This window comes from Mya arenaria, chromosome 10 (assembly GCF_026914265.1).
Source record: "Mya arenaria isolate MELC-2E11 chromosome 10, ASM2691426v1".
NCBI lineage: Eukaryota > Metazoa > Mollusca > Bivalvia > Myida > Myidae > Mya > Mya arenaria.
This window is the reverse complement of record NC_069131.1, coordinates 49,009,578-49,034,379: the sequence shown is the minus strand read 5'-3', so window position 1 is coordinate 49,034,379 and position 24,802 is coordinate 49,009,578. Positions and strand designations below refer to the sequence as shown.

General features: G+C 34.8%; 2 protein-coding genes across 3 annotated transcripts in view; both read right to left on the bottom strand.

Moving 5' to 3' along the window:
- The window catches only part of LOC128206879 (uncharacterized), a 36,332-nt gene extending 30,639 nt beyond the window's left edge, over positions 1 to 5,693 (bottom strand). Inside the window, exons 1-2 of one of the 2 annotated variants that reach the window (XM_052909581.1) lie at positions 5,660 to 5,693; positions 2,068 to 2,189 (exon numbers count right to left, since the gene is read on the bottom strand). In XM_052909581.1, coding sequence (XP_052765541.1) covers positions 2,068 to 2,156 — 89 coding nt within the window. In that variant the 5' untranslated portion in view covers positions 2,157 to 2,189; positions 5,660 to 5,693. Of the gene's footprint in view, positions 1 to 2,067; positions 2,190 to 3,500; positions 4,166 to 5,659 lie in introns of those variants that run through there. The other variant, XM_052909580.1, reaches the window with a different exon arrangement.
- Positions 5,694 to 9,188: 3,495 nt separating this feature from the next.
- The window catches only part of LOC128206875 (uncharacterized), a 74,158-nt gene continuing 58,544 nt past the window's right edge, over positions 9,189 to 24,802 (bottom strand). The window contains exons 2-11 of the mRNA XM_052909578.1: positions 22,781 to 22,949; positions 22,004 to 22,141; positions 20,333 to 20,443; positions 19,644 to 19,850; positions 17,780 to 17,961; positions 13,607 to 13,733; positions 12,531 to 12,648; positions 12,160 to 12,295; positions 11,299 to 11,453; positions 9,189 to 10,832 (exon numbers count right to left, since the gene is read on the bottom strand). Coding sequence (XP_052765538.1) covers positions 10,661 to 10,832; positions 11,299 to 11,453; positions 12,160 to 12,295; positions 12,531 to 12,648; positions 13,607 to 13,733; positions 17,780 to 17,961; positions 19,644 to 19,850; positions 20,333 to 20,443; positions 22,004 to 22,141; positions 22,781 to 22,931 — 1,497 coding nt within the window. The 5' untranslated portion in view covers positions 22,932 to 22,949 and the 3' untranslated portion in view covers positions 9,189 to 10,660. The remainder of the gene's footprint in view (positions 10,833 to 11,298; positions 11,454 to 12,159; positions 12,296 to 12,530; positions 12,649 to 13,606; positions 13,734 to 17,779; positions 17,962 to 19,643; positions 19,851 to 20,332; positions 20,444 to 22,003; positions 22,142 to 22,780; positions 22,950 to 24,802) is intronic.

The window sequence follows — 24,802 nt, the reverse complement described above, 5'->3', positions numbered from 1 at the left end:
CTATGTCAAATACAGGTGCATCTTTAGCTACATTTATGACATAAGTGGTGATAGATCTTCAACACCCATCCGTTACTTCTATGTCAAATACAGGTGCATCTTAGCTACATATATGACATAAGTGGTGATAGATCTTCAACACCCATCCGTTACTTCTATGTCAAATACAGGTGCATCTTAGCTACATTTATGACATAAGTGGTGATATATCTGCAACACCCATCCGTTACTTCTATGTCAAATACAGGTGCATCTTAGCTACATTTATGACATAAGTAGTGATAGATCTGCAACACCCATCCGTTACTTTTATGTCAAATAGAGGTGCAATTTTAACTCAATGATGTCGTTATTTTTGGATCATAGGTCTCCAAAACCTATCCGTTACTTATATGTCAGATAGAGGCGCTCCTTAATCTACATTCATCAGGTATTTCTTTGGTTCAAACATCTCATAAACCTATACTAATACATATAACTATATCCATGGCGTACTATGATAGTCAAAGGTCTCCAAAACCCATCATTACAACTATGTCAAACATAGGACCATCTTTAACTACATTCATAACAAACCATTTTGGTCGGAGGTCTCCAAATTCATCCATTATCATTATGTCAGAAACACAACCTTACTGGTACGTCAATGGTTTAGATGGAATCAATATTATAGTTGTATCTAAATCTATCCGTACAACCAATTCTTCTCGTACTCGTGTGTTAGATATTATCTTATCTCATTATAATAAACTTTTCTCCCACCTCAGATAAGTAGATCCAATAATTTAACCATGCTAGATATTCTTATCTTGCCCACAGGCGAAGATAAAATGCCCGGATGGAACTCCTTTTTCATGGTCAACACATTGTAATTACCTCTCTTGTTGAAGACTGTCGTCTGTAATATTTAGAACGCTTATTAATTATTTCTCGCTTCAAATGCCACCATAAAACACATTCACGCACCATTCAAGAAATAATGCTTCATTCTCCATAGAACTATTTAAAGAACGATCAGACCATTTACATACTCTGAATCACTGCGCGAATATCCATGACCACCACGAATTATCGCATATCCGTACGCAATTATTTTCACTAAGCACAAAAAAGTTCCAACAAAAAAATACATTTTTACTTAATTTTGTTTAACTGAGGTGGGAGAAAAAGCATCTACCATAGCGGCTCGTGTAAGATAGGTTCATCCCGACCCTCGCGCAGGGTGTTTTGCGGAAACTCGGTAAACCTCGTTTCCACAAAACACCCTACGCTCGGGTCGGAATGAACCTATCTTACACTCTCGGCCATGGAAGATACTTATATTCTTATCATTTTGTCCTTACATGCAGTATAGCCAATACTGTTATTACTCTTATGTAAGATATTATCTTATCCTATATTTAACTTATCTTATCATTTTGTCCTTACATGCAGTATAGACAATACTTCTAGTACTCTGATGTTAAATATTATCTTATCTTATCTTATCATTTTTTTCCTTACATGCAGTATACCCAATACTGCTATTACTCTTATGTAAGATATTATCGTATCTTATGTTTAACTTATCTTATCATTTTCTCCTTACATGCAGTATACCCAATACTGCTATTACTCTTATGTAAGATATTATCGTATCTTATGCTTAACTTATCTTATCATTTTCTCCTTACATGCAGTATACCCAATACTGCTATTACTCTTATGTAAGATATTATCGTATCTTATGTTTAACTTATCTTATCATTTTCTCCTTACATGCAGTATAGCCAATACTTCTAGTACTCTGATATTAGATATTATCTTATCTTACCATTTTGTCCTTAAATGCAGTATAGCGAATACTGCTATTACTCTTATGTAAGATAATATCTTATCTTTTATTTAACTTATCTTATCCTATCAAGAGGTATAGCCAATACTTCTCGTATTCTGATGTTACCACTTATGTTGTCTTTAACTTATCTTATCATGTTTTCCTCACATGTTGTATGCCAATATTTCTAGTATTTTATGTAAGATGTTATATTATATAATGTTTTACTTATCTTATCATGTTGTACTCACTTCCGATATATACCTTCCCGACCATGGTATTTTTTTATTTCGTCATCCAGGTCGATGCTGCCTGCATCCATTTCCGGGAGCCGCTCCATCCCTGAGGCGTCATAGGAAACTGCCAGGTAATCCTACGATATACGTAAAGTTAGCGCTTCAAATATGGTTCATTTATAAACAAATGTAATAGTTTGCTCCAACTGACAGGGGGAAGCAGTCACAAGTTCCTGGTAGAACATTCCGTTTTTAGCAAAGTCTTTCGACGATAATGTTATATAAAATTGTACTATTAAAATCGAGTACATCTAAACTGCTTCGCATAATGTAAAATTGTGCTCTTAAAATCGAGTACATCTAAACTGCTTTACACATCACAAAAGGTATTTTGATACTAAAAATACTTTTCCAAGGGATATTGCGACAGGACGCTTTTCTGACGTCCTGTATAACGTCGAGTTCCGTGTGTTAACGCGTATCAGTCGACACCACATTGCAGTCGATACGGATGCATAGTGATACATAAAACAAGACGTGGTATAGGTTGTATCGTAATATTCCAGCGCTTTTAGGTTCAACCAACGAAATTTCACTTAGATTTTACATATTTACCGAAATTTCATATCCGGATATGATTTAGAGTTTACATATTCACCGGAATTTAATATCCGGATATGACGTCAAATATCAGTCGCATTAATGATTAAGAGCATTTTCTTGAATGTAAACATTAATCAGCAATTGAATACATATAAACAGTTAGTTCCTGAAAAAGTAAATGTTTCTGAGTTGTAAGTTTATATTTAAAAATAACTTGAATTAACATCAGTCAAAAAATGTAGCACTCAACACATTCTACTATCAGTGTGTGTATACCACGTGACAAATTACGTCATATATGCTACGTCGAAAGGCAACATTTTGCTTCAAATGAAAACTTAAATCAAAGATTTTTTTCTCTTACTCCACCATTTTAAATAAAACAAAAGGCAGTCTGCCGCTTTAAGAGCCCCGCCTTGGTTTTATTACCTAAGTTTAATATGGTGATTGTTTTTACATTGCTCCGTCAGACGGCCGTATGGTGAAACGGTTTGTCGAAGTGTTTTAAGAAACTAAACTCTTAATCAAACTCTGGTAAATACCCTAAGGCGGGGTTCAGTAAGCGGTTGGCACGTGCTAAGTTTCATTTTAAATGGTGAAGGAATATTGAAGTTATCTTTGTTAAAAGTTTTCATTCGAAGCAAAATATTGCCTTCTGACGAAGCATTTATGACGCAATTGATCACGTGGTATACACATACTGACTATGCTATGCTATACGGTTTGGGAAAAGACAGTAACGTGATACGGATCTTTCAATACGATTTGCTGCTCTTTACTGTTGGATATGTAAAGGGAAATTGATAGGCATATTATAAAATGCAGTACCATGAGTAAGATCATACCTCTATTTTTTCATCCATATCACTAATGTCCGACGGAATTCTTCTACGTGACGTCATATCCGGTGAATTATCCGTCCAATTCGCTATGTTAACGTGTTAATATTTTTTCTTTGATTTTCAACGACACCAATCCAAACCACTATTCATTACTATTTACTTCATAAATAATTGATATCATATCTTATGGATTTTCGACTAAAGGTTACACTATCAATTCTATTACATCGGTTTACGCTTCATATCCATCGAAAAAACCAATGCACTATGTATTATCGCAACCATTCTAAGTCAGATCTGATCAAAATAAACCCCAAAGACTAAGTATCTTCGCATATCCTGTATAGACGTGGTTTCCGGAAGTTCAGTTATTCATCTATTCCTCTAGAATTCCGGTTAAGGCGCGGCATCAATATTTAAATCCTTGCCATGGATAGAGAAAACACAGAAAAATATTTTGACGTATTGATATCGTAATTGTCTTCAACGATGATACAGAATTAGGCCTATCCACAAACAATGTTCCTTAAGGGTAATACTTTATTAATCTGCACAAGACTTTTAGTCCGTTCAATATCTAAAATCAATATTTGTGCAACGTTTTCACATCGGCGCCAGTTCACATAATATGCCTTTTAATATGTCTTAAATACCCAAACAAAACATAAACGTTGATAAATGATTGTACTTTTATCACCAAATGTATATTAACTACAAATAGAACCTAAACCATTCATGTCAGTTTCGTGTTAAAATAGGCAGACATACTGTGTCAATATTCATTCTGTTTGACAAATGAACAGTTTATTTGTATCTTGGGTACTTAAAATTACTAGTTTTACATCTTCAAAGACCGCCGTATACAATAAGGCGATTTGATTACAATTGGGTTTAAATAATTCAATCACAATCATATCTTTACATTAAATATATGAAGAAAAGCAATTTGATCAATTCATGAGCTTTATACAAATAGGCTGCTCTTTATATCTAGTGAAGAAAATTAATGAAATACCAAAGTCTCTTTTTATTACAGGGGCTAGTTCACGCTTTCATGAAGTGTCAAAAACCTAAAAATATGTTCGTGTGAAACGTAAACAAACTGTTTGTTTATTTGAATAATAAAACATCGTCAAAAGTTTTACATAGAGCTCTACTGATAATAAAAATTTCATAATATGGCAGGAAATGCTTTATTTTGTAGAAAAGCTTTAGTAACGCTATTAAAAAATGGGCGACTTAAAGCTGCACTCTCACAGATGGACCGTTCTGACAGCATCTTTTATAGTTTGTCTTGGTATGACCCATTTTGTGCGTTCATGTCTGGAAACCAGTGATATAAGACAAGCTGACATTAGATCGCAGTTTCAATGTCCGTACATAAATGTTAATGACTTAAAACGTTACTAACACTTTTTAGAAAAAATAAAATTTCATCAGTTTTTCTAACAATGGAGATCTGTTCTATTGTGAGTTATCTTATATCAAAGAACTTCAGGTATTGAGGCCAAAATTAACCAATTCTGAGACCAAATAAAATAAAAATAAATATTTCCCCATTTTTCCTTCTGTGAGAGTGCAGCTTTAAGGCGTCTGTTCACACGAGTGCCCGCCAGTCGCTGTTTAGTATTTGTCTAAGTAATAACTCAATGCGAACAAATACTTGTTGCCAACATAAGATCTTTAAACAAGTGCCTTTAATACCATTTAAAAAGTTTAATAGGATTTTTAGAATTTGCACAAAACATGTTAAACATATTAAAAACATTAATTGACAAACCGCTCACAATATGGACGTAAAGACGACATATCTTAAGGGCAACACTATTTATAGTAAAAGTAGTGTGTCTTTAAGATATAAGTTCAGAATGTGTATCGTGTATATCTTATCACATAATTGAAACACCTGGTACATGAACATATTATAAATATGATCTCATTTTTACTAAAAAAGTAAATAAAATATAATGATTCGAATCCCGTTGGCTCGAACTACCAAGGACGGGCGAGAATAATTCGAGCATCAAAAAAATCGAGCCAAGCGAGAATGCTTACGATCAGTATAATTAAATCGGTCATTAACATTCAGTTCGAGCCAACGAGTAATTCGAGCCAAGCGAGTTCGAGCAAACGGGGTTGGACTGTATATTTACACATCATACCGAGTGATTTTAAAACTCTTTTTTTTCTTTTAAAGATACAAATCACATTGATGTCACGAACACAGCACAACTAGTTCACTCATTAAATGGTGCAAAATTATGGTAATGAAGAAAGTTAAAATCTTATAAAATATTCAACAGTAACTTTAAATATAATACATCCAATTTATTTTTGAATTATTAAACTTCCTTAGGTTGCAAACTCTATTGATTTAGCTCGATTTTGATTACGACAAACTATATATTCAAAAGGCCAACTGCAGCATGTTTATTTTGCAACAAAAGCTTTTAATCCGATTATTACAATATTTTATCCGTGTATAAAGACCACAATATTAAACTTCTACTGGCTTTGTTAACACGTGGAATGATGTAGAACTTACAAAAGTTGTATAAATGTAACACATTTTATTCATTTAAAACAGGCATTTCGCAGTTTCGAAACAACACTGGTTATTAGTATGAACAATGGATTACTGATAGAAGGTAGTTTTGAATGTATTTATACTCGCACTCGCACTCGTGCAAGAGATTGTTAGTCATATTAGGATATTTAAGCATAGCGCATAGATAAAATGTGACGTTGGTTAAAGCTACCCTGGTTCTTTTACGTGCACCAGTGTATAGCATTGTCTCACGGGACCCTATTTAAACGTCACTCTCGGAAGACGATTAGTATTGTAGTGGTGTTGCGGAGAATCGAATCTAGATTGACATTCAAGTGTGATACCGGGGGGGGGGGGCGAGTATACGTTAGAGGCGGCCACTAGACCACAGGTCCGCCACTGGTACAACTGGTAAAATGATGCACCATATTAATGTATTTTCAAATAAATCGCTTGAACCACATCAATTAGAGAATTCCATGCCCTCTACTTTGACTATTAGTGCATGTGACTAAGTCGATTCATATTTTGAGCCTTGACGTGTTATTTGTCATTAAATGAATTTTGTAAATAAAATATCCGAAAGTTTACAATTTTAAGCATTTTTAGTGTTTGGCATTATATTTTGCTCATTCTGATGTCATTTTTTGGTCAAATTCACATCAGCATTCTTCGTTGTACATTTAAACCTGCTTCATCAGTTGATTTAAACAGAGGCTGTCCAGTAGACAAAGTACAATTTCGAACACTAAGCCGTTGCGTTAATATAAGGTCATTTGCTGTGCCGGACACGACCACGTTGACAGTGATAAATGCTACAAGCGAAAATGGCATAAAACGTCAGCAAGTTTCAAAATTGGACAAAATTTGAAGAAATTTAAAATAAAAAAATAAAAAAAGTTCCAATAATCACAGTGCGTTTTAAACAATTGTAATTTTATCACAAATTTTATCGATCATAAACTGTATATCCATTTAAATTTGTCGTCTATGTTTTCATCTTGATTGAAGACATGATTATGTTTTAGAAAGAAATGCCTTTAACCTGAAATTGATAGCATATTTTAGTTTTTAATTATAGTTTAATTGTTATAGCTTTTGGAATACTACATTTAACCGATTTATCAAACTTAGTAGGTTTAAGCCTGCTTGTAAAGTATTGAATCAATCAATCAATTGAAGATTGGAATGAAATTACATGTAAATAAAATATAGCTTGGATTAAGGCTGTCAATAGAAGCGTTGACCACCATGGGCGTACCTAGACGTACTCCAGTACTCCCGGCCGTACAAATCAATTTTGGTTACCACAAATTGGCTGATGCCTCAATCCCGACATTAGGAATGGAAATTAAGGGGTATAAGGTTCACGTTTTTACGTTGCATAATTAATTGTTGATTTATGGATGGAATTATGAACAATGACTTTGCTCATGGTGCATCTATTGTCAAAATTAACATTTATTTTTCAGAATTTAAGTCACAGTGCTAGTCTACTGGTATATGCAACGCTTAACTGGTAATTGCATTTTCATTGCATGTTGAGATTAAGAATGCTTGAATGACTGTTTTCTTCAAATATTTCCTACGGGATGGGACACGTATCCACGCGACCCATATAACATTTTCAAACCAACTTATAACAAGAATTATGTCTTAAATCTGAGGCCACTTTATTGCTGTCGTTGATTACAAAAAAAAAATCCTATAGAAAAACTCTACCTGTCGGTGGATTTTGTTTTAATTTCGCTTATTTATTAATGTGTGTCTACAAAATAAGCCGAACAAGAACGTATAGGAGTTATCGGTCAGCGTTAAAGCTGCACTCCCACAGATTGAACGTTTTAACAACTTTTTTTTATTTTTTTGTCTTGGAACGAGCCATTTTTTGCAAAAATGCATGGAAGCCAGTTATATAAGACTGCTGACAACAACTTAAATCGCAGTTTTTTTTATATTTAAGTTCGAAAATTGATGTTTTATGCAGTTTCTTAAACCGTTAATTAACGGTTTAACCCATAAAACATTTATTTTCGAACAGAAATATTAAAATCTGCGATCTGATCTTTTGCAGATATTTATGCAAAAATTTGCTCTTTCTAAGACAAAAAATAAAAAAGTTGTTAAAACGGTATATCTGTAAGAGTGCAGCTTTAAAGACACTCGCTCATTTTTTGGTAAATGCAGTTTTTGGTATGACGAAGAATAAATCATTAGGGGTGTTAAAATTAAGATACTAACAGCTGGAACCCTTCAACAAATGTTGATATATGCTCAAATATTGTCTTTGAAGTGCACGATTTTGGAAAACGTTTATAGCGTGATTCAACAAAAGGCTTAAAGGTTAAGTTATCCTTAAGTCTGTGTATGATTCATTGTGGGTGTGAGGTTTTGTTGTCAGGCTTTTTGACTGTACCGGCGAAGGTCTGCATCTCACTAAAAAGAATATCGTTTTACACTTAAAACCAGTATTGTGTCATTTTTTGAGAGGCCATGAAAAGTATCCCGTACGGGAATCGAATCCACAAACTCTAGCGGGAGAGGGGGAGGGGAGCGGACACCTATACCGTTTGACAACTCTCACCCGCAAGCTTCCATTACCAAATGCCTCTTCAAGTAAGCCCTATTTATATACCACTGCATCAAAACAAGAATACAAGTATACCACAGCGATGAACTAATTCAACGAACGGACAATGGCAGGCCAAAAAGACACACAAAGAGATAGACACTATATACAAAGCAACACGTGCATAAACATAAACTAATTAACAAATGTCGGGTTACCGCCTTGGAACAATCAGCGAATCTGAAGCTCACTTGCGGTTTAAACTAGTTGATATATATGTAACTTCACACTTTCCCAAACATTTATCGGTGATTTTGATATATGCCTTATCAAATAATCCGCATGAATATAAAATCACTTCCATTTATCCCAGAAAGCAAACATCACTGGTACTAGATATTCATAAAGATACGATCATGGAATACGCTTATAACATAGGCTTGTAACTAGTTTACAAAACTGACAAACCGTTGTTTTTTTTAAAGAAATTCAAAACGTATTAGACAACAAGTGCCTAAATCATGTATCAGTCTGTTTAAGAAAACGATTTGGTATAGTCAAAAGCAAGGTAGGCCAGAATTTCAATAATTTATTTTGCTACATTGCTTACGCATTTTGATAGAAGTTCAAGTACCGAATATCAACAATTGTATACCAAAATGTTCCATAAGTAAACATGAAAACCATTATTAAGTCTAATTTTGTTTCCAAAATAGACAATATAAACAGATGGCGAAATAAATAATATCAATAAATAATGAAATTTTTAACAAGGGATGTCAAAAGAACATGACAAACACACACCCCACCCCCATTCGTCATGTCAAAATGATAGTCAACTGGCCTTTAGGACCTTTAGGAGTGATCTTGACCTTTGAGGCCAGAGCATGAATTTTATGCGTGGCAGACCTTCTCGTGCTGCATTACACCTATGTGAAGTTTGATCGCAATTGGAAAACAAATGAGCAAGTTACAATTAAGACAAGAAAGGGAAACAGACGAACGGTCGGACGGAGAGTGCGACTTTTCATTAGAGGTATAAAGACATAAAAACAGCTAAAGATTTGGCGTAACATACAGTGGCATCAGATCTTTCAAAGACTAGTTGTAAGTTTAAATATAAAACAAAAAACAAAACAAAAACAAAAAACTAGGAATTATATATAACATGATAAAGGTTAGCCATCCATCATTAGGAAGCAATTGTATTTTTTTTCTTAAATAAGCTAATGCCTATATAAAAAGCTCTCGGTGAAACCTATAAAAATGAAAATGTAACATTTTATATATTTACAATGTAACCAGTAGCAATGTTATGTTTTAATGATTGATGGATTACCTTAAACGAAAACGAGCTGGCGTTTAACAGAATAATTGATTATCATTTACAAAAAGTGCATGTACATCATGACAATTGCAATCGATATAAAACTCTAACTTGATACTACTACATAAGCATATAGTTTCCCATTTTTCTGAGTAGTAGATTTTAAAAGTAAGTGCATTCGTACGCATGTGTTAGATTGAAAGAATATAACGCAGAAATAAAAGCATAACTATATAAAGTCTAACATCTTTATTTCGATGTGTGTGATGTCTCTTAGCGTCCATATCAAGCGACCTATCGTAGAAATAATTGTGCACTTTATCAATCGTAACAACTCGGCAATCTCCGGCAAGCTTCGGGATAGACCGCGTAAGATATACATGTACTAAAAAAATAATGAAGCTGCTGGCGATTTACTCAATTACCATAACGCTAAGTAGTCCCATTCAATAACGTAAATAATGCACTGAAATCAATGATTTTGATTCGTGTCTTAATGAATTTTGAGAAACTTGAAAATAAGATTCTAATTAAATTTCAGGACTGGTATAATGTCACCACTTCTCCTCCCTAAAGAGTAACATATGTCCCTTGACAATTAAAAACACATACAACACGTTTTCAATATGGGCGCCGCCATGATGGACTATTTTTAAGGAACAGTATTTCTTCTGATGTCATTTATATTGGATAATGACCGAGTTGTTCCGATTGACAGTCTATGTTCCGGTGTGTGTGATGTCATGCAGCGCCCACACCAAGCGAGCCATGACGGAAATGTCCTTCACATTCAGCATGTCCTGTACACAGCGATAGAAGAAGTCTGGGGACTCTACCCTCATGGTCAGCAGAAGTGCAACTTCTTCCCCGGATTTGAGCTTTGGTACTGAACTAGAATAAAAATAACCATTTCTCAATGTTATTAATTGTTTACTGTTCAACATTTCACCACAAAAATAGGGCGACTTTTTCTTAGCAGATTGCACTTCCAGGTAATTATTCCAATGGAAAATGTTTGTAATCTAGTAAATCAAAATTGATACAAATTTGCATCTTTTATAATAAATTAGGTGCATGGAAAATGGATTGTTTAAGATTTTACAAATATACCGATTAAGCGAACCGCAATGTTTGTTTTTCTCAACCAAAAAGAGGCGTCACCAGTATTAATTAAGCCACAGTTATGGGCCGTGCAGTATATGGGTTGCCCCCACCCGCCTCCAAATAAAAAGGTTTTCACTACAACGACGCCACAGCCGACGAATAAAAAGTTACTATAATACATAAACATGTTTCTTAAAAAACAACGACCAGCTCGAAAAGTTCAACAGTCAATATATCTGTCTTTGACGTTTACCTTGCTAAGTTATTTTTATTTCGCCATTGATTTAAATCATCCGGACTCCATTTTCTAACTGCCTGAATGGTTGCCATGGAAACTGGCACCTTAGCAACCGTTGTCATGGAAACTCCATCAGGCGTATCGTTTCTTCTTGGCGGCTCTGCGTGAACCTAAGAGACACAAATGCAGAGTCAGAGTTTGATCCAAACCTTGTATTCTTATTGACAGTGCATTATATGCACACAATGCTTTCAGTACACAGTTTTACTTCAAAATATCCTTTTACACGATATTTTGTTTGAATTTTCGCAAGGTTTTAAATTTGTATGTCGATCAATAATAAACCTTCATGAAAACTAGCTCTGATACTTTTTGAGTTATCCTAGGACTAAGCATTTTTTCAGTCAACAGGTATATTTTAATAAGTCAAGGGCCATAACTCTGCATAAATTTGCCTGACATAAAACAACAAACTAATGTGCATAATCTCCATTTTACCCTCTAACCACATACTGAGTTTCATGAACCCTAGCTTTGACAATTTTAGTTATCGAAGGACCGAGTATTTTGTGGACGCTAGGACGGACGGACGGACATACGGACAGAGGGTAAACCGTAGGTTCCCTCCGGTTAAACCAGTAGGGGACTAATAATCAATCTACAATTCATGAAATCGAATAATGATCCAGTGAACTGTATAAACAATGCATTTAACACAAAATAAGATTGAATCTTGTATTCATTTTGTAATAAAAAGAGCGACACGTTTGTCTTTCAGTCAGTCAAGGTTCATAACTGACATATTTAAAGCCAGAGTGAGATGTGTCTTTCTTACACTGGCAATTTAGTTTAAGTTAAATATTGTTTTGACCATACCACAGGCACAACAGTAGATATGACCGGCGTCGTTGTGTGATCCGTGTGACCAGGGTCCCTGTCGTTAGACGCTTGCAGCACTTTGTCCATCTCCTTTAAAAGGCCGCCCATCTTGTCCTCAAAAGGGTATTTCCCACTGCAGATTATATAAAACCATTAACGTTTTATCAGCATATCAAAAATAGAGGTAATAATCGGTATATCCATTTAAATTATAGCGATTTCCTACAGAAATAGTTTCATCGCAGATTATTTGAAGATCCCATATGTTGTTAACGCTGCTCCTACTTACAACAAAGGCACCATTGTTCGGGACGCTTTACACAGAAACCCAGGCAAACTAGTAATTTAAACGTTTATAATATATTTACCTGAAGTCGTAGAATAGTTTAGCCCCGCAGATGAATCCCAGCCAGCCATCTGGTACGTAACCTTTTTCCATCTTCAATGGAATGATCCTCTTTCCTTTCTGGAAAGCGTACTCAGCCTCTGTAATTTAAAAACATTTCATGTTCTATTTGTTTATGAAAAGTACATTTTCCAATCTTGATGAATGGGCCACCTGTCTTAAGCAGACAATTTGACCTTTTCCAAAAGGTGGCCGCTAAATACAGGTTTGACGCAAAAGTAGCTTTTTACTTGGTTGTATATGTAGAATATTCTCCAGTGCACATTGTGCCTCCTGTATAGTAATCATAGCATGTTGAAAATATTTAGAATTCTTGCATACCGGACGTGTGTTTCCGGTCATGTGACCGGTGCTGGAAAAACTCGAATTACACCCCCTTGTAATTTCAATAAAGAGCAATCAAAAATATAAGTATGCAATACTTTTTAATTAAAATTGAAAATAAATAATGATGAAAGCGCGATTTTAAAGGAACTATTTGACGTCATAGTGATTTAAAACTACTGCGCTTTATGACGTCAGTACACAATGTCGCACGCGCTTTTTGGTGAAATATACAAAAGTGCGTTTCTTCTATTGGATACTTTTCATATACATAAAGGTTTTGAAGCTGAATGGTTTCTGATTTCAAAAACTGGCTGAACATGCTGGATCTACTTTATCTACTTTTTATTGTTTCCATTTTCACCGCATTGTTTGTCCTAGCACTACGGATATGGTCATTTTACCGCGAATACACAGTGGTTACGTTCAACCAATTTTATTTTTCTTACGAGAAACGTTCCTTTTTTCTAACATTCTTTAATGTTTAGTATACAAGCGGAGTTTTCAATTCATATATGGGGCCCGTGAATCAATGGAAATCAGTATTATCGTGCATGCAAATAGGTTGATTGACTATAGAATGTAAACGAAAGTATCTGGTGGTGTCTGGCCTTTATTAATTTGCAATGGTGATCTGTACATCAGTGATTCCAAAACTAAGCCAATGTCAGCAGAACGTTGAAAGAGCCAGGATTTTTAGTTTTATCAACTGACCTGCCCTGCAGTTTGGACTATGCTTGTACTTGGCAGACATACACATCAGGACGACTTCAGCATTCTCCACTGCCTCTGCCATCGCCTGTAGAGTGGAGCCACCCATCTCATCTATGTCCATCCACACCTGGGGGATATTTTAGACAATATTCACATAAATGGGAGGTAATTAATCTAATAACAATACCTTGGGGAGCTGATACATACTATTTCCCAAGATAGGGGAGATAAAACAGTATCCATACATAAAGGTGGTAATTCAGACAATTTTCACATATATAGGAGAAAGATAATACAGTATCCATACATGTTGGAGGTAATTCATTTAATTTTCAGACACAGGGGAGATAATTTATATAATACATATATGTGTTGGAGGTAATTTGAAAAAAAATGTATCAAAACCTTTGAGGAATATTCTCACAATATGAGAGGTAACTCGAGCACTTTCTAAATTTAGGGGAGATAATTCATAAAAATTGCAACGCGAATAGGAAAAAGCATCACAAGGGTGTGGGTAATTCAAATTCATATATTTTTCAAACCGACAGGGGATATAACTAATACAATATACATACATTTAGAGGATGATGAATAAAGAAAATATCAAATTCCATAGAAGGTTATTAAACCAATATTCATATCTAAGGAAGAGTTTGCGTAAAAATTCCATAGTAAATACTGTATAAAATCCATAATAGATACTACATAATTCATACAATAGCTTCACGTATGGGAGGTAATTCATACAATAATTATACATATGCGAAATAATTCATACAATAGCTTCACATATGGGAGGTAATTCATACAATAACTACACATGAGAGATAATTCATACAATAGCTTCACATATGAGAGATAATTCATACAATAGCTTCCAGGGGGGAGAATCGAGCTTAACCTTAGCATTCAAACAAGATGGCGGCGCCCATGTAAAAGGTGAGTTTTTCGGCGATTTAAAATTTTGGAAGCCAGTTTAGACACTGGCATATTGTGAAAAACCTGCTAGAGAAAATTCCACACCCATTGGTACTTGGATCTCCATGAAACATGCTGTAGTTTTGTCAAACATTCGGACATCGGCATCGACTCGAGAGGAAAACGAACTAAAAGGCACGGCTAAGGTTAGGATCGCTCGATAATATTGGCCTGTTTTGACGATTTGCAACACTATTCATGATTGTTGTGTCAAGTTGGTGCAATATAAATGTGTATTGATCACAAGTTATCCGTCTAGAAACCGGTAATGACGTATTTGCTTCAAAATTAGTATTTATGCACAATGCTAAGGAGCAGTGCACGCAAATAAGTGGCTAAGGTTAGGTGCCATTTATTGAGAGAGGCGTTCATTACCTACGGTAATTTTGATTCCTGTTTGTATCTGTTCTTTCTGAGAGATTAAAGGTTTCTGTAACACTGTGCGACATCATCATTATCCAGATGAGGTATTTTGAAACTGCCAAATCTGATTTCGCTGTGTTTTCATCTAGATACAGTTGAGAAAAAAACTACAGTGACGCGATGTTGTGGATGAAAATCGTCTATTTTGTAGTTTTTGGTGTACCTGTTTAAATTTGAGGATGCATTTAAACAAGTAATAAAGAAATATTCACATTCATATTTAATCAATCGTTACCAGAAACGAAACTGATCGCACTTAATTAGTACTTAAATTTTCAACGGTAGATCGGTCTTGTCAAAAAATGTTGACAAAAGATTGTAATGATGATAAAGGTTTAAAGTAGATGAATGATGTTTCCTGTATACTCGTATTTGAAAATAATGTCTGGCTCGATCAAACATAGTTTAAACGGTTGCAGGCATAGGACGAATACTTTACAGGTTGTTAAATAGGGCCGATCTAGAACTGTTATGTTTGTTGTGTCACTAAATCCTAGTTTCTCCTGACATGATAATACTCTATTGTTTAGATCTTCATTTGTGATTTAAGACAGTCTTGCTGTACGTAAACGCAAACATGGCTAACGCTATTTAGCAACCCGAGACAACTTTACCGTACGCACAGCTGTCATTAGGTCTAGAAAATGACACAGCAGGATCCAGATAATAAGATTCTAAACTTGTCTTGGAGGCAGAATCGGTAAATGCCACAAGTCGAGGGAGTGAACTGAATCTCCTTAGACCGAGCCTGGTTTGGCAATTTGTACCAACAACAAACATGTTTTCCTAAAAACAAAAATCGTTGTGTGCGAGTCTATCCAGTTCCTCTCCTAAAGTTGCACTTTTTTCAGAACCCCCCCCCCCCCCCAAAAAAAAAAAAAAACACACACAAAAAAACAAACAAACAAAGGAAGTTAGAAAAATATCTTATCCTAAGACTCCTGCTAACTTACTGGTACAAATTGTCAAACCAGGCTCGGTCTAAGAAGATTCAGTTCACTCCCTCGACTTGTGGCATTTACCGATTCTGCCTCCGAGACAAGTTCAGAGTCTTATTATCTGGATCCTGCTGTGTCATTTTCTAGACCTAATGACAGCTTGCGTACGGTAAAGTTGTCTCGGGTTGCTAAATAGCGTTAGCCATGTTTGCGTTTACGTACAGCAAGACTGTCTTAAATCACAAATGAAGATCTAAACAATAGAGTATTATCATGTCAGGAGAAACTAGGATTTAGTGACACAACAAACATAACAGTTCTAGATCGGCCCTATTTAACAACCTGTAAAGTATTCGTCCTATGCCTGCAACCGTTTAAACTATGTTTGATCGAGCCAGACATTATTTTCAAATACGAGTATACAGTAAACATCATTCATCTACTTTAAACCTTTATCATCATTACAATCTTTTGTCAACATTTTTTGACAAGACCGATCTACCGCTGACAATTTAAGTACTAATTAAGTGCGATCAGTTTCGTTTCTGGTAACGATTGATTTAATATGAATGTGAATATTTCTTTATTACTTGTTTAAATGCATCCTCAAATTTAAACAGGTACACCAAAAACTACAAAATAGACGATTTTCATCCACAACATCGCGTCACTGTAGTTTTTTTCTCAACTGTATCTAGATGAAAACACAGCGAAATCAGATTTGGCAGTTTCAAAATACCTCATCTGGATAATGATGATGTCGCACAGTGTTACAGAAACCTTTAATCTCTCAGAAAGAACAGATACAAACAGGAAACAAAATTACCGTAGGTAATGAACGCCTCTCTCAATAAATGGCACCTAACCTTAGCCACTTATTTGCGTGCACTGCTCCTTAGCATTGTGCATAAATACTAATTTTGAAGCAAATACGTCATTACCGGTTTCTAGACGGATAACTTGTGATCAATACACATTTATATTGCACCAACTTGACACAACAATCATGAACAGTGTTGCTAATCGTCAAAACAGGCCAATATTATCGAGCGATCCTAACCTTAGCCGTGCCTTTTAGTTCGTTTTCCTCTCGAGTCGATGCCGATGTCCGAATGTTTGACAAAACTACAGCATGTTTCATGGAGATCCAAGTACCAATGGGTGTGGAATTTTCTCTAGCAGGTTTTTCACAATATGCCAGTGTCTAAACTGGCTTCCAAAATTTTAAATCGCCGAAAAACTCACCTTTTACATGGGCGCCGCCATCTTGTTTGAATGCTAAGGTTAAGCTCGATTCTCCCCCCTGGCTTCACATATGAGAGATAAATCATACAATAACTACACATATGGAAGGTAATTAATAAAATATCAACACCTATATATAAAGGTATATAATAAAAACTGTACCACTAAACATTATAGGTATTTCATGCAAATTACTGATATATATATATATATATATATATATATATATATATATATATATATATATATATATATATATATATATATATATATATATATATTGTATCTTCTATTTTTGATCAATGATAACTGTTCCAAACTCAACGCAATGTTACTTCCCCTTAATGCAAATCACGTGACCATATTTACTTTGTAAATTATCTTTAATTTTGAATTTGTTTTCGTTTTTACCTCGATGCACTTTAAAATTTGATAACAACTATCAAAAAAATGAGAGAAGAAAAATGTAATGATATAGACAACGACGAAAACAAGTTATCCTTATGACGTGCATGCCATACTAGATAAGGTCACGCGAAATGCTGATAAGCCCTTAATTGACAATCAAAACACTTAACGCTCTAACCTTGTATCCATGCTGTTTGATTCTGTCCCTGATTTCCTTAAGCATTTGCTGGTTTGCCCATTGGTAGGAGACCATCACGTGACCTCGGCCACGTGACTTGCCGCCGCTCTTCTTTTTCCTAAATTTCGCATCTTCCTGCTCGCTTTCTTTCTCCTTTTCTATGGAGCACTCAAGCTTATTTCCTGAGCAAGGAAAACATAAAATAACATTAGAAATAAACTTATTTCCAAACATTTTAAAATAAACATAAACCGTTTTCTTTATCACTGTCATAAATAATGATTAACCAGTCTATAGCTCGTTGAATTCATAATAAGGTGAGTTTTCATTATCAATGATGATGAACATTGATCAATGAAAAAACATATCAAGAATTTCTGTGGCGGTTGTCAATTATTAAAATAGCATGATTTCAAGAATAACACAAGACATATTTGTTTGGTGCTGTTAGAACATTTGCATTAGTAAAGCTCTTTCATTACAAGACACGCTTGTATGATAACATAATGCCCTAAATATCAATCAGTTTCGTTTTCTTAACAATGTCAGAGTATGTTTGTTACGATTGGGAAATCTTTGTAAATTTGGAGAGAAAGTATATTTAAGCATTGAAAATTGGATACAATATCAACCTATTTTTAGTTTAGAATACAGTGGCAAAGAGGTGACATCCACAACACTTTATTTATATTGAGGCCACAACTTAGTAACTTTAGGTCAGAATTCACTAAGTTGACGCCACAATATAAACTAGGTATTGTTTTTTTTGAAAAAGTGTTTGTCTCCCCTATTGTGTGGTCGTAGCTGAGAAAAAAAAGATGGACATGGAATTTGAAATTTTGGACTGGAGACGAACCAACAGTGAAGTTGTTTTTTTTCACATGTATTAAATAGTGAAGAGAAAAAAGTGTTTCTGATTAATCTTGGAAAATGTAAACGAAGTTTGTATTGTATGAAGTTCCAAGCGTTATTCAATTATTGATCGGAAACCGTTTTTCAGCTCCGTATCATCGTGACCTTGACCTTTGACCTACTGATCACAAAAACATTAGGGATCATCTACACGACCAACATGCATACCAAGTATTTAGTTCCTGGGTGCAAACATTCTTTATTGGGCAGCAACCGTTTCTACACTTCAAAGTCAAAGCGACCTTGACCTTTGACCTACTGATCTCAAAATCGACAGGGGTCATCATCTAGACATGACCAACTAGCATACAAAGTATGAAGTTCCTTGGTGCAAGCGTTCTTAAGGTATTGAGCGTAAACCGTTTCTTCACCTTAAGGTCACGGTGACCTTGACCTTTGACCTACTGATCTCAAAATCAATAGGAGTCATCAACTAGTCATGACCAACTAGCATACCTAGCATTAAGTTTTTTAGTACACGCGTTCTTTAGTTATTGAACAGAAACCATTTTTAAGCTTAAGGTCATTTCCAACATATCGTTTGTTTACCTGAAGGTAACCTTGACCTTTGATCTTTTGATAGTATGAAGTTCCTGGGTAAGCGTTCTATTGTTATGGAGCGGAAACGAAGTGTGATGTACAGACTGCCTGACTGACAGACAGGGCAAAAACAATATGTCTCCTACTGAACGGGGGAACATAATAAACTGTTGCAGATGTCACCTGTATGCCGCCGTAGAAATATGCCAAGATTTCTGGCTTGATAGAAGGAGCCTTGACCTTTCAAATTGAAGGAGAATAGCGCTTAAAATATTTCAACAGATGAAACTTCAGTCTCGGGTAAACTTTTAAACTTTGGCAAACTGAAAAATTGCTTCACGTGTGATTTCAAACGGATTTTCATTGGAACAAAAAGTCATATATAGCACAGAAAGGACTTGTGTATTCTCACCTATTTCCTTGTACTGCTGAATGTTTGAAGTCCTCAGTGTGTCCTTCAGTGTCCAAAGAGCTCCATTACACGCCTGCTTCACTTGCGCACTTGCCGACTGCTTGACATCGCACAGGAACCTGACAATACCCCCTTCGTACTCCTGGGCGACTACTTTTTGTTGGACTAGTTTGTCAAAACAAAGGGCCCAGATTCCTTGTACGCTCTCTGAAATTACGCAGACCCATGTCGTGAGCAAATTATATTAATCACTCCGTGGCACGATGTTACGGGACAGTGTGGTCTTGTGTTGCGAGGGAAACCGGAGGAGTACCCATAGAAAACCCACTTGACCGACTTGGTGACCACAAACCAAACTCACATGCGCCCAGGCCGGAAATTGGTGAGAAGCGAGTGCACTAACCACTGTGCACTAAAGGGAGATTAATTTTAGGCAGTAAAAATTTAAAAGTGTAACTGCTATGAAACTTATTTCTCAATTTGCTCAAATTACATTTGAACAACTGTTACATATCAATACATGATGATGATTAAATGAGAGCGCCTTCTTCAGAGGCTTTTATTTGGCCAAAATTACTAATACATAACAAAAAGGTTGTTTCCGGTTTTATATTCCCTATAAATGTTAGTCTTGAAATCGGAAACAAACACTTTTTATTTATAAACATTATTATTTGTAAAGCCCCTACCATAGAGCTCCGCCTCGCTTCCGGTTCTTCCCATTTCTACGAGCAGTTCCAAAGCTCCGAGCTCAACGAGAAGGTGAACATTTGCATCGTTCTGGGCCAGCTTTCGCACAGCTGAAAAAAATAACAAAAATAATGATATAAAAATAGTTTTAAATATAATGTGAAGGTTTTGCATTATTCTGAGATTTCAAATTACCAGACTTATTATAATTAAAAGCGCACGATATAGGTTAAAGCAAAAGAAAATTGGTTATTTATTTAATGCGTAATCAATTAGTCTTGTTTATCTCGTTTTTCTTTAAAGCTGCACTCTCACAGATTGAACGTTTTGCCTTTTTTTTATTTTTTTGTCTTGGAACGAGCCAATTTATTCGAAAATGTATGAAAACCAGTGATATAAGACTGCTGACAAAAATTCAGATCGCAGATTATCATATTTAATTTCAAAAAATGATGTTTTATGCATTTTTCTTAAACCGTTAGTAACGGTTTAAGACATAAAACATTAATTTTCAAACATAAATATGAAAATCTGCGATCTAATCTTTTGTCATCGGTCATATACCACTAGTTTGCAGTTATTTACGCAAAAATTGGTTCATTCCAAGACAAAAAATAGAAAAAAAGTCAAAACAGTAAATCTGTGAGAGTGCAGCTTTAATGATCAAAACAAAAAAGCATATGACTAAGGTTCAGGTAGGAAAATACTAGCGATGATTAAGCGCTTTTTTAACTGGGGAATTTGCGGCCATGTCGCTATTTATTAAGAACAATTTTTATTAACTTAAAGGTAGATATTAAATTCATCAATATTAAAAAAATGCATCAACCGATACTATCCGCCTTTGAAATTCCATCATCCCATACTATGCGCCTCTAAAAATGCATCAACCGATACTATGCGCCTTTGAAATTCCATCATCCCATACTATGCGCCTCTAAAAATGCACCACCTATACTATGCGCCTTTAAAAATGCATCAACCAATACCATGCGCCTTTAAAAAAGCATCAACCAATCAACCAATACTATGTGCCTTAAAAAAGGCATCACCCAATAATACTATACGCCTTAAAAATGCATCAACCAATAATACTATACGCCTTAAAAATGCATCAACCAATAATACTATACGCCTTAAAAATGCATCACCCAATAATACTATACGCCTTAAAAATGCATCAACCAATAATACTATACGCCTTAAAAATGCATCAACCAATACCATGCGCCTTTAAAAAAAAAGCATCAAACTATACTATGCGCCTTAAAGTGAGTGCATCCATCTATCATTTCAATAGTCTTCCATAGCAGCTCGTGTAAGTTTCATCCGAACCCGAGCCTAGTATGTTTTTTTTATTGCTGAAACGAGGTTTACCGAATCTCCGCAGATTACTCTGTCACTCAGTGTTGGAATAAACACACCAGCGGCCAATGTAAATGCTTTACCTCCAATCTCAGTTAGACAAAATCTATTTGACGCTGGAACTCTTTTGTGCGTAGTGCAAAAAGTAGTTCCATACGAGTACTTTTTATTTACACACTTCGGAAAGGTAAGGACTTCCAATTACGGCCGAATATTCGGAACTACTTATTGGGGCGGGAGAAAATGATTTCCAGCATGGCCAAATAGTTGAATCTGCCTATCTGGGGTGGGAGAAAAGAACTTACTGAATGCACATTCCCGACAAGACCAGCCTTTGTAACGTCGCAGGGACAGCTTGATCCCCTTCTGTAGTCTTCTAAGGAGTTGCTTCACTGAAGATTGTGCCGCGTTGATGACATCACACTCTGCCTCGTTTATTATGCCTACATAAGAAAGTGTCCAGTGTGTTTTAATGTGATAAAATAGAAATGAAAAACAAAAATAAGCATGTTGTTAAATTTTATTAACCATTCATATTGCTTCTTTGAAAAACTTCAAAGTCCGCAATATTTAGATGTCTTCAATGGTTTTGAAAGTTTAGAATACAACAAATATTTCCTGCTAATGAAATTGCAATGCAGACAGACTAATAGTAAAGATAGTATCATTAATTCCTAGGCTTAATCATTTGAATTTCGTGGGTGTTGAAGGTCCACCTATTGCCATTCAACGAATACACACTCCCTGCGTCAGATTTAGCATCGATAATAAGATTGTATTTGAAGTAAGTTAGATAACCTGAAGAAAAATCTAAATGATTAAGAAGGGATCAATCGCTACGCTCGCTCTGCAAATTTACACGCCGTTGAAATTGTGACCCATCCCTGTGCACGCTGGTGTTATTAGTCTACCTGAGGGCGGGCTAAAATTTCGATACAGTGAAAAATATATATGATATTATCACTTTTTCAAAACATTGAAATATCAATTTTATTTAATCACTGATAAATCTTTATAAACCACCGAAAAGCATATTATAAAGCGCAGTAGAATATCGGGGTTATCCGACGATGCATTGTTACCTGCAAGTGTGGCTAATGCGTCTAGCTGTCTGTCTTCTTTCGGCGAGGTGAGGTATAATTGTGTGGTTGTCGTAAAATCGAGACTGCGCAGGCGCGCAACAGTGCCGTCTGTCATCGATATATTGTGCAGAACCATCCAACATAACTTCATTATTTTCTCTTCTTTCTCCTAGAAATTGAAACTAAATATTATTTTTCTAGAAAGGGCCCAGCCCTTCCTATGAAAAAAGCCTACCTACCCTACCGGTTTTTGAAAATGATGAAACTCTAGACAAACTATTTTTATGGCCCAAATATCTTTGCAATTTACTCAAAACTATATACTTTACAGCTATTTTGGCATATATCATGGATCAAGCTCCACTCCATAAAAAAATTAATTAAACAGTCTGTTACAAATTCTTCCATTTATATTTTTCATTTTTTTTCCATTACAATAGAGTTTTAAGTTAATAACTGAATTATTATATTGAATTTCATACAAAGGCTTGTTTAGATCCATTAAAATAAATATAAAGAGTAACATGGAATAAGTGGTCACTTAATAACTTGTGTATCTGACTGAAAATAAATAATTTTACCAAATATTAAGATCAAGCTATCAATTATCAGTGTGTGTATATCACGTGATTTTTACGTCATAAATACTTCGTCGGTATGGATATTTTGTTTGGACTTTCGTATGAACAATTTAAAGCAAAATGTTGCCTTCCGACAGAGCAATTATGACGTAAATCAAGAACACTACCAGGCGGTCGGTCTTAAAGCTAGTTCTGCATTAGCTAGACTTAGCTAACTTAATTTGTAGCCTAATTGTTTGTTTTGATATTTTGTGTATATGTATTGTAAAACACATTTGAACGTATATTGCCATATGACAAGAGTGCTATATAAATCAGGTATAATAATAATAATAATAATAATAATAATAATAATAATAATAATAATAATAATAGTTGACTATCAATCAACTAGTGATTGATGAAATCCGATCAGGCGTTAACGTTCAATGCTGCTCATCTCTTTAACACAAAAGTATGTTTGGTACCATTCTCGATAAAACATATATTAAGTAATTTAGTTTCATCATAGATTTCTTACAGGTAACCAATGGTTTCTACAAAACTTTGAAATGATGTACTGACTACTGAATGTAATATAATTATGTGCTTACTATCATGATACGAAATTATGTTAAATAAAACAAGTATCTCTATACTATGTTGATCTTAATGTGCGATTGCCTGTAATTATACATTTGGCTTCATTTAGTAAGAAACCATAGGCATAAGTATTCGTATATATTTTTAAGATTAATACCGTTTGACTTCACGAAACTGTATTCATTTTATTGCATGTAATATTTTGTTTATTCCATGTTATACACGATTGGTGTAAAAATAATATTCGTCAACATTTGTTCAAATTGCTCGTTGTTTATATAATTAACACAATTTAAGACGTCAAATTCATCCGCCATGCGGCCGTTAAAATAGCCATTTAATGCAAGTATGCCAGCAGTGCTATATATTTCGATTCCCTGTTCAATAAGATCGAATAAATATATTTAAAATTGTTTTAAAATAGTGGAATTACTTGGTGGTAAATATATATATATATATAAATCTTCGAATGCTGAAAGGACACCTAAGCATATTTTAGTCTACAAAACAACATTTTTATGCATTTCAATAATTGTAATATTTTCTCTAAAACTATCCTTAAAATAATTGGAGATACCTCCCATTATAACGATATTTTCTTGTATTTTTATATTTAGTACCAAAGAAAGGCTCATAATGAAAATTTCCTATGTCTAAAGTTATAGTATGTTTTTCTGATAGGCATGTCTCTGTTAAAATTATATCATATTCACATATAATGTTCACAAATTTAGTATCGCCAAGTTTTCTACGAAGTCCATTTATATTTCACGATCGACTGCAAATTACAAGTACTACTAAATTGGGAGCTATGTTTTGTTATATTAACAATTACGGATACTCATTAAGTCGTAATTAT